This window comes from Haliaeetus albicilla, chromosome 10, assembly GCF_947461875.1.
Source record: "Haliaeetus albicilla chromosome 10, bHalAlb1.1, whole genome shotgun sequence".
NCBI classification, from domain to species: Eukaryota; Metazoa; Chordata; class Aves; order Accipitriformes; family Accipitridae; genus Haliaeetus; species Haliaeetus albicilla.
This window is the reverse complement of record NC_091492.1, coordinates 10,416,222-10,426,575: the sequence shown is the minus strand read 5'-3', so window position 1 is coordinate 10,426,575 and position 10,354 is coordinate 10,416,222. Positions and strand designations below refer to the sequence as shown.

Here is a 10,354-nt window from a genome sequence, read left to right as displayed (position 1 = left end):
TAGGTCTGAAGAAACCTTGAAAATTGTTTTCACCAGTGTAATTAGCACACAAAACTACTGCCAACACCGGGAAATAATCCAGCATCTCTCTTCAGTGCACTTCCTCCTGCAGAGACTGTAGGAAGTGCTGGGTATTCTGCCATCAGTTGCTGTGAAAAGACTCAGACCCAAAGCTCTCTTGTCCCTCTCCTAAGTAATGGCTCTCCTAGCAAGTTACTGTCCTGTTTCATGACTTGGAGAATCCAGTCCTTCCTGTAGTGTATGGAGGTTTAAGTAAACATTGTGCATTTCTAAAGCACGATAAAGTCAGGTGAGCACTATGGTGGTGGTTTATTTTCCCCCCAGCATTTGAGGGGGTTGACAAAGTTGTGAGCTTTTTTTTGAAAATGAAAAGTTTGCAGTTTCAGAACAAAACTAGCGGTAGATTAATTCCTACATAAGAGAAGTGTAGTCTTCTGACTAGTCCAGATCAGTTTTTTAATTGATCATTTATCTCTTTTTTTAAGAGGCTGGCATGTGATAATTACTTGTGTTGTACCAGGATCAGGGCACCATTTTGCTAAGTGTTGTGTAAACATACACCTGCAAGAGTGATCTCTGTCTGAACGCATACAGAGGTTTGATAAGGAGAGTTACAGAATACAGGAGCTCAGTTCGTTACCTGTGTATTGCATACATACTACTTGGCTTTATTTATTTTTATGCTAGAAGGCTTTATGTTGAATCCTCTGCTATACCCTAGAGCCCTCTGCTTGGTAATAGTGATACATTCCTCCCTCACATACACCACAAGAAGTATTAAGCTGTTAGGACTTCCACTGTGAGTATGCTGCTCTGCAGACGTCTCTATATTCCATCCCAATCCTAATTTCAGTTTTTTACTATTTAATGCTGTGAAAAGGAGCCTTGTGGGATTTAACTGCTTATCTCGCTTAAGAGAGCTGTGTCAGTTAATTTCCAATGGATGGGACCTTTAGCTGTGGTGGTGAGTTACTGGTGGTTATTCTCCCAGTGTTTAGGTACAAGTAAGGTAAAAAATGATAAAGCAGTCTTTGTGTGGTGAGACAGCTCTGAACAATGATAATCTTCATCGGTGCTTTGCAAGTCCTTGCCAGTCCCTCTCAGGTATGCTTTATTTGCGTCTCAGGGAATTGTTTAAAATTCTGAAATTCTGAAGCAAATTGTAATTATTTTATTCATTTACTGTTTGCATGCTTCTCAGTTGTGTGGGATTTTTGTGGGTTTTGGTTGGTTTTTTGTTTTTTGGTTTTTTTTTTTTTGTCTTAACAATGAAGTTTGGTTTTCATTCTTGGCTTTAAAAACAACAAAGTTTGTTCTAAAACCAAGCTGTGCTTCTTGAGCACCTTAACTCCAGACAGGGCAAAGGCATATGTGTGATATGAATGTTAAGAGGGGAAAAGAACTATTCTAAGATACGCAGTGGGGAGAGGTTGTGCGAGTGAATATCACCCAGCTACCAGGTCTGCTGCCTGAGCTCTGTGTCTACACTGATGAAAGGAGAATTTCTCTAATCCAAGGCTTGGGAGAGCTGAGCCATTAAAAGTGATTGTGTGTAGCATATAAATTTGGGAACAGAATTGGCCTTGTGTCTCTATGATGGAAAGACATCCAATCAGTCAGTAAATCCCCATTCGATTAATAGACAATCAGGAACAGCTGTAGCACAATTAAAGTTGACAGCTCACCAGAGGATAGGCACACATTCTACAAACACAAACCACCTTCCTTTAGAAAGGGGCCCAGGCAGCCCTCTTGCTGGCTAGCTGTGCTGCTGGAGCGGTTGCTCTGATTTAAGTTAATTAGCCAAGGAGAGGTGCAGTGGTTACTACCGACAGGGACAGGAGGGCACTGGCAGATGGGGTCAGAAATCTTATGGTCCCTTTTGTCTGTCCCTCTTCTCAGGTCTGACTGTGTTTACAACTAGGATTTTAAACCCAGTTCCACCTTACTCATGTGGAAGCAGTTGCACAAAGGACTTCTGCCTAAGGCCTATTAAATATGACTTATCTTTTATTTCAGCTGGTTTTCAAATCCCATCTCTTCACAAGCATCTTTAACTGTAAAGCAGTTGTCTCTTGAGACCCTGTAAATTTGCAAGTACAAAAGTAGTTTGTAGTACAAGACCTCAAAACCCTACCATTTGTACAGGAAGAGAAGTTAAAGGTGTTCTTGTACCAATAACAAACTCGGATGAAAACCCAGAGGACTTCAAGTGCATTGTAGCTCTCTCTACAAAGGCAAACAAAATATTGCCCTGTCCTGGCCAATCTGCTATAAAGAAGAGATTCTTCCTCAATCCAGGTACTCAAAACATTAACAAAAAGTAGATTCTCAGAACATGGCCATTTTATATTTAGTAAATTTTGTGCCGTTCAACTGTTTGTTTGGTGGGCATTGTCCATCATTACTATCTCCACCAGTGTTCCTGTGACTTGGTGGAGCTGTGGACTGGTGCAGTTAGCAAGTTAGAGCTATGCTTCCTCTCTTCTGAAAGACCCTCTGTATATTTAGTTTTTCCCCATGTGAGGTTGTTCGTAAGCTCCTGGACATGGAAGATGCTGGTCCAAGACCCCGCTCAAACAGAGGCAAAGTGAAGATCTGTGTCTCCTGTATGCCAGATACCATGAAGATGGAAGCAACTGTGCACAGGCCCATCAGGGGAAGTTTATTAAAGACTTAAAAGAGTGTTTCTCACAGTAGATAGAAACTGAACAAATTTAATGAAGGTCAGCAGTATGGCATTAATGGAGGCAGATGCCCAAGATAGTGTCTTTTCAAGTGGTAGTCTTTCCTTTTGTATTGGTTTTTTCATGTGTAAGTTGTTGTTAAATACTTTTCCTTGTATGGCTACAGTAAAGATAAAAATGGGATGTTAGGTATATGAATCCTGTAGTACTCGTGGTCATCTAAGTACTTAGGAGACATCTTCATTTGTGATGAGAAAGGTTGTTTTTTTTGGTTTTTTGGTTTTCAGTTTTAAATTAAGAGTCCCTGAGTAATTGACAAAATATGAGATTTAAAACATATAATTTTAATAACCCCCACAGGGGGAAAATATAGCTTATAAAAACCAAAGTGGTTAGGAAGAACAGATAGGTACTTGAAAGGAGAGCAAGGAGGTTGTGGTGGTTTGACCCAGCCAGGAGCTAGGCACCTACACAGCTGCTTGTTCTCTGCTTCCCCAGCAGGACAGGGAAGAATAGGAAGAACAACATCAAGAGAGCTTTTGGGTTGAGATAGAGGTTTAATAAGTGAAGGAAAGGAGCGGGTGGTGGTGGTGGTGAAACAAGTGATGCGATGGCAGTAACTCATGACCTCCCCACAAACAGACCAATGCCCAGCCAGTCTCTGAGCAATGGCCACCTTGGTATACAAAAACCCCCCACCTTCTTCTGCCACTCGTTTTATTGCTGAGCTTGATGTTACATGGTATGGTATATCCCTTTGGCCAGTTCAGGTCAGCTGTCCCAGCTGTGTCCTCTCCCAGTTACTCATGGGGCGTGGGGAGCAGTTAGAGAAAAGCTGTGACACTGTGCAAGCACTGCTCAGCAATAGCCAAAACACTGGTGTATTATCAATAATGTTAGCCACAAATCCCAAACTTGCCACCCTGGGGGCTACTATTAAGAAAGTTACCTCAATCCTAGCCAGACACAGTGCAGAAGTATTAATTTGTGTATGTTAATAGTATCTGTTGCTCCAACCCCACCCAAAGCTGAAGGCAGTCCTGTCACTTGATGTTAGCTTGGTCAAAGTTTTATTCCTCCTACACTGCTGGAATCAGGTGATGACAGGACTTCAACAATTAGTTGTTCAAAAAGCAGATCTTTATATTTTAGCTCCTGGGGTTTTTCTAGTGTAATCCATGTGCTCCTCTTTGATTTTTTGGGGGTGGGGGGGTGGGTGAAAGTCAATTATAAACAATTTATACTAAATTAATTTCAGCTAGTTAGTATTTTAACTATACAAGAAACAACAATACATTCTTAGCATTGAAGTGCTACTGGAAACGTTAACTTGAAGCAGTATTAAACTGTCCTTCCAGGTAACAAGTGTATGAAGAAGCATTGAAGATTTTGCTGAAATACAGTACAAGTGACTGTGTGCTTTTCTAAATTTAATTAAATGCTGTATATGACAGAGTTTCTCAATGCTGAGACTCCAGCTTAAAGCTGATCTGATCTAACAATACTGCTTGCTTTTCTTCACAGCACAATGCTTTTCACACAGCACTCCCACCTACAGGACATCCTTTATCCTGGCTCTAATGCTCACTGGGACCCTTCGCTGATCTGATTTTTTTTCCTGCCACTAAAATGGCAGAGAATATAGAAGGGAATGTTTTTTCCCTTCATTTTATTGAGATGAACTGGCTTACAGAAAAGTCCAGTGAACCCCAAAGCTGGTACACAGTTAAGTGGCAGGAACAGGGTAAGGGAAATGGCAGCAGTAGCTGGATCTCCCTCTTCTGGTAGCAGTGAACCATTATGATGCTCAGTGATTCTCTAGAAATTTGTGGTGGTAGCCACAAAAAATTTTGGTTACAAGTTGAGACAGGTATAAAACCTGTAATACAGGTTATTGCCTCTATAAAACCAAAAGTGTTCACTGGGCTGTTTCCTTCTTTACACCTAAAGGAATGTCACCAAACTTTCTAAACTTAATTTTCAACTGAAAACAGGAGCAAGATTAGTTCAGAGCAAAGCTTCATAGGAATGTAAAGAGTTAACAGAAGTACGCTCCCTTATAGGATTTGTAAAGCTATAAAGTTGGGTTTTCCAGTTTAGAAACATTTACCTGTTTTTACCATTGTACAGCATGCTATACTCGAAGAATATACCAGGAATAGGTCCATAAAGCAAAAAAAAAAAAAAAAAAAAAAAAAAGGACGGGGGGGGAAGTAGAAGTATGTTTAACTGAAGAAGGCTGTCTGGCGTTAAGTACAGCCAGAAGGCATCTGGCTAATGAATTAAATGGATTTAAATTTATGGAAGTTGCCTACACTTTAGCAAGGTGACCATTCAGGTTTCAGTGCCAAAGGTTCCAGATGAGAAGGGACCATTAAGAATTTGATCAACTACTTCCCTTTTTTACTGTCCAAAAGCAGTGGTAGTTTGTTGTTTGGTTTTTTTTTTAAACCTTTTTGACAAAGCTAATAATGTCCTTGAAAAGATGATGAAGGCCACAAGTGAGAGGAAGAAAACCAGGCAGATTACAAATAAAGCACTAGTAGAATCAAGTGTGATGGCATAACATTCCTTGGTCAGTTTTGTCAATAATGACATAAGGTTCCTGGATTTCATTTACTTTTGAATTATAGTTCTCCAGCTTTACTTCACTGGATTTGGGAGAGTCCCATTCAGGCTGCAAGAAGTTCCTTCTGCCCTGTGCGCTGGTCCTTCTTATGCGTGAAGACCGAACATCAATACTTTGTGGTGGAATGTAGGTGAGGTTAGGGGGCTCTCTAATGTGTCTGAAGCACTCAGAGGCTGTATGTGCATTAGGAGTATCCGTTAATAGTCTCTTGCTATCAGAACCAGTTGTGGGATCTTCCATGTTCCCAGCAGTACAGCATAGATCTGAAGATGACTCAGTATGTGCAGCTGCTCTGTTCTGCATCTGAGCATTAGTCAGATATGTATGTTTTATTTTGGAATGATTAAATTCTCTTACATGCCTGTCACTTGTACTTGCATATGATACTGGCTCAGGTTGGCCAGTTTCCTCTACTGGATACATAAGGTCTTCTTGAGTGTCCTTGATTTGTAGTTTTGTGAAGGTTAAAGACAGCTCACAAACTTCCTCCTCCCTAGGGACGCTGCAGTTTTGGACAGATGCAATGTCCTTGTACGGCAGAGACTTCAGCTCATTGGGTTCATCTGCAGGGTCCGGGTCTATGCAATTTATGGCATCATTAATTTCTGCTTCAATTGATTCTTTGGGGACTTCTTGAGCTTTGTACTCCAAAGTGTTTTTGCTGTCACAAGAGCTGTCAGCAAATATTGCAAAGGCTGGCGGACCGCTTGCTCCTGGTGAGAGTGGCACAGGCCTGATCTCATTTGCAGTTGACTCTGCGGCAACTGCCAAAACACATTCTTCACTTAGACTGGCTCTTGACTTTTTTTCAAAAGCTTTTGGAGAAAGATTATCACTGAAAATAGGTGTTTGTCTTATGACAATGTCACTATATTTGATCAAGAAGTCCTCGCTGTCCGAGCATTTGCCTGGAAAATGTACAGTGTTAATGGCCTGCCTCTGGTGTTCCTGAAGCCTGTTAGTGGATTGAGCAACTGCTAACTGAGGCATATCATCTTTGATCTTCACATTCCCAGCAGCTTCAAAAGATATATCGCTATTAGTTGAAGACTTCTGTTGAGTAGCAAGGCACAAAGACGTCTCACTGTTTTCTTTATTTTCTAGATTTTCAGTGTCTTCTCTCTGGGGTGTCTGATCCTCTTTGTCCTTATCTCCATGATGCTGGTGCATTTGTGTTCTCTTCTGTAGGGTCTTCTCCAAATTGCCATGTTTTTCTTCATTTGTCATTTCAAGGATGGTTTCACACTCTATTCTTGCCAGGAATATTTCAAATGCAGTCTGCTTTGTTTCCTCATTGTTTCTCTTTTTGACAAGTGAAAACTCTGTTGCCGTTGTTGCAATGTAACCTATTTTCTCCAGTACTGTTTTTACAATGTCATCTGGGAGCACAGATTGAATATAGTAGACAAAGTTGCCGGTGAATGTCTGAAACAGAATGCAACATTGAAAAACAGATGAACACTGTGGGGGTGGGGTGGAAGGAAGTGTGAAAGACTTCCTAAAAATTAAAAGTGCTTAAAAAATTACTTAAATCTTTTAAAAAACAATGTCCCTGAAAGCCTGAATTTTGAATCGAAGTGGGTGAGGCTTTTCTAACAGCATTATTTTGTCAGCCTCGCAAGCACTTGCTATAGCACATTATGCCGGTTTAAACCTGCGGAGATACTGGCTAAGAGCATCAATATTCAAAAAGGAAGAAGGTAAGAAAATCATTTTAGTCAAACTAGAGAAACTCAGGAATAAGTCTTATGTGCTGTACTGAAGAATGGAAGATTTTTAAACAAATGAAGATTCATAAAATAAATCACTGAGGTCTAATCTTTTCCCAAAGAAACAGACACAATGCACTATTAATTATATTCCTTAATTGGTGACAAGACTGTAACATTTTATTTTTCCATGGTTCAGACTCCTGCTGTAACTTTACTACTTCCAAATTAAGTTGCCATTTCTTTGAAAGCACCTTTTTGAAGGGAGACTATTCTAGCAGAAATATTGCCAGAACACGTTCTCTTTGCACAAGCTGTCTGCAAAACATGACTTGAATAAAATGTCACTGCAGCGTAACAACTTAAAAAAAATCATTCAACATTTGCTTGGTTTTGGAGCTACCCGAGGCATGAAGCCTAGTTTGTAAACTGGAAGTGGTTTTTGGTTTTGTCTGAAACGCTATGATAGGAGAGACTGCGTTGACCTAAGCATGACCACATCCAGGCAAGTCAGAACAGAATGGAGGTAGGAATACAAAGTCAAGAGTTCCAGGACTGGGGTACCTTATTTTCAGGTTGCCTAGCTGGAGACTGACTGACTTACCTACTTTGTAAGGCTGAGACCTAAGCATTGGTCTCACAAGCTTGGGAGAGAACAAAAATTACCCCCCCAAAAAGGCCATTAACCTAAAAGGCCACAGTATAATGTAGGACTGAGCCTCAGTCCATTCTCAGATAAATTTGTCAACAGTGCCTTTCACTCCCCAGCTTCTGTTCCTTCTAGAGGGGAAGGAAGGAGCAGACACTGCAGGGGGTGTGTGTGTGTGTGACATCAGAGCGGGTGAGAGGCAGGAAATGTGAACTGGTACTCCGCATACAACCAGTAACTTTTTATCAAACCTGTATGTACACAAGATACCGGTTGTTCTGCAACTTGTCCCTTGCAATAGAATTATTTCAGGCCTTCAGAAGGCTGTCTTGCAGTTTGGATTACCCACAGTGGTCTTCAATGTTTGATTTAAATGAAGCCTAGGATTCTTGTGTTATGAAAAGCTGAGTCCACTAACTGTAGACCTGACTATCTTCTGCTTTGCCCTGTTTTCGGGAGATGAACGAGGAGAATAGGAATCTACAGCTGTTTGAGAATCTGCAGATGGGACCTAAGAGCAGGAAGAAAGGAAGGAAGGAAATGGCTTTTCCTCACCAGCACCTGTTGCTGTAGGAAGGGAAATAAAGTTTGCATCTTGGGCGTTCAGGGATTTTGTTTAAATACAAGTAGATCTTGCATGTGTTGAAGGTTGCTGTCTCTTCTGGGTAACGAGATGCATTCTGTGTGCTAGGGAAGCAGGGTAACCTTGACCACCTTGCTGCAAAAAGCAACAGCAGTTCCTCTTTCGAAGGGGGTTTTCCTACGCACTTCACCAGCTGCAGTCACCAGAGCTAGGATTCATGGTATAATCACTGGACCAGAGAGACACTGGCCCACCTAGCCTTTGGCATCAAACTGCTAGCAAAAGGGATAACGAATGCTAAAAAGCATCCCCTCCTTATAGGCAAATTAAGGTTAAAACTCAGAGTAACGAGAGTCTAAGCATTTCATTGTACCTTTTTACTTCTCTACCGTCCCACAATGACCGAGGGTCTCCGTTTCCAAACCCTTGAACTGCTCAGCACTCCCGGGAAGGGCCCCGAAGGCCCGGCCTCGGCGAGGACAAGGCCTGCAAAGGCCAGCGAACAGCTCGCAGCACCCTCGCACCGCTCAGGCCACCCTTAACCCCTTCAAAATGGGCTCCGGAGCGCGGGCGCCGCTGCCGTGCCTCCTTCGCCACAGGCCCGGGGAAGAGGCTTCGAAAGCCCGCGGCCGCCAGGCCCCGAGCCCGGCCGAGCCCCCCCCGCTCCGCCGCGCTTCCCTACCTTCAGCGACCTGATCTCCTTCCGCCACGGGGAGAGGAGCAGGTTGACGCAGAGCAGCTCCAGCACCTCCAGCGCCTTGAGCAGGTCGCGGAAGACGCTGGTGCCGCCCCGCTCGCCCCGGGCCCGCCGGCACCGCTCCGCCACGCTGCACACGTCCAGGGCGCCGCACCGCCGCGGGCCCAGCAGCCGTCGCGCCCGCGCCTTCAGGGAGGCCTCGTCGCACACCGCCAGCTCCCCCTCCGCCCCCCGGCCCGCGTAGTAGGCCAGGTAGTCCCGCAACACCTCCTCCTCGGCCGCCGGCTCCTTCATGGCGGCACCGGACGGGCCGGGCCGCCCGCCCGCCCGGCCGCGGTGCCGCTCGGCCCGCCATTGGCCACTCCGCCGGCGCGCCGGGCGGTCAGTGGTGTCCCGCCGTGTCAGTCAGGGCGGGGGGGGGGGGGCGGGCGCCCCGGCGAACAGAAAGCGAAAGGCGGGAGGGCGGAGGGGGCGGTGCTGCGCGGGGCGGTGCCCGCTGCTGCGCCCGCTGCTGCGCGCGGGCGGCCGTCGCCTCAGCACGGGCGCGTGGCGGCGTCGCGCGAGGGCGGCCGCTCCGCTGCTGCTGTCGCCACCGCCGCCGCCGCCGCGCTGAGGTAAGATCTCTCGTTTCCCGCTCCGCGGCTCCGGCAGCGCTGTGTCACCGACCTCCCCGAGCCCCCTCCTGCCTCTTTCCTCCGCCATGGCCCCGGCTGCGAGTTCCCGGAGGGAGCTGTCTTTGTGGGCACGGGCTTGGGAAGGCGAGGCCCTGTGCTCGAGAGCTGGTGTGAGGGTGAAAGCTGCCCTAACGGTAATTGTGCTGTGGGGTGAAATGAGACCACCTGTAACGCAGTGCGTTCCTTGTGCCTGTTTCGTTATTCTTTTTATTGTGCGTCGCCCCTGAATTCCTGGACAAGGTTTGGGTAACAATCAGCTGAAAGAGACTTGTGCCTTTTGCTACGGCGGCTGAAAAGTTTCCGGGAATGGGTTTGAAATGGAGGTCGGGTCCAGCAGCTGGAAAACAAACCTGGCTTTGATCCAGATGATTTTGCTAATCGCGATTTTTGGAATCTGAATTTTAGAGTCACTTCCTATGGCTGCTGTGATGTTGTGCACCTGTGTGATTTCATAAATTAGTGCCGGCATTGGCCTCCCATGACCTTAATTTTTGTTGTAGACCAGCTGGGCTGGCGTCTTCAGCAGTGTCTCCGCTGATTTGACTTGCTGCAAGTGTGAATTTGACTTGATGGTTTTTTAATGGCTCATCTTATTATAGATTGTCTTCATTACATGATAGATTTTAAAATGAGTATCTCTCTCACTGTTAACCACTGGGAATGTATGGCTTCTCCTGATTAAGGGAGATCTCAGGGTTACTTGAC

General features: G+C 44.8%; 1 protein-coding gene across 2 annotated transcripts; it reads right to left on the bottom strand.

The window, feature by feature from the left end:
* Positions 1 to 3,915: 3,915 nt before the first annotated feature.
* LOC104320629 (uncharacterized) lies at positions 3,916 to 9,325 on the bottom strand. Of its 2 annotated transcripts, XM_069793427.1 has the most exons (3): positions 8,961 to 9,059; positions 8,251 to 8,486; positions 3,916 to 6,762 (listed from the first exon to the last, which is right to left on the bottom strand). In XM_069793427.1, the coding sequence occupies exons 2-3, from the start codon at positions 8,287 to 8,289 to the stop codon at positions 5,257 to 5,259; spliced, it is 1,545 nt and encodes a 514-aa protein (XP_069649528.1). In that variant the 5' UTR covers positions 8,290 to 8,486; positions 8,961 to 9,059; the 3' UTR covers positions 3,916 to 5,256. The 2 variants fall into 2 exon arrangements, with proteins under 2 accessions (XP_069649528.1, XP_069649527.1); XM_069793426.1 differs by lacking the exon at positions 8,251 to 8,486 and having other exon boundaries at positions 8,961 to 9,325.
* Between the last annotated feature and the right edge of the window lie 1,029 nt (positions 9,326 to 10,354).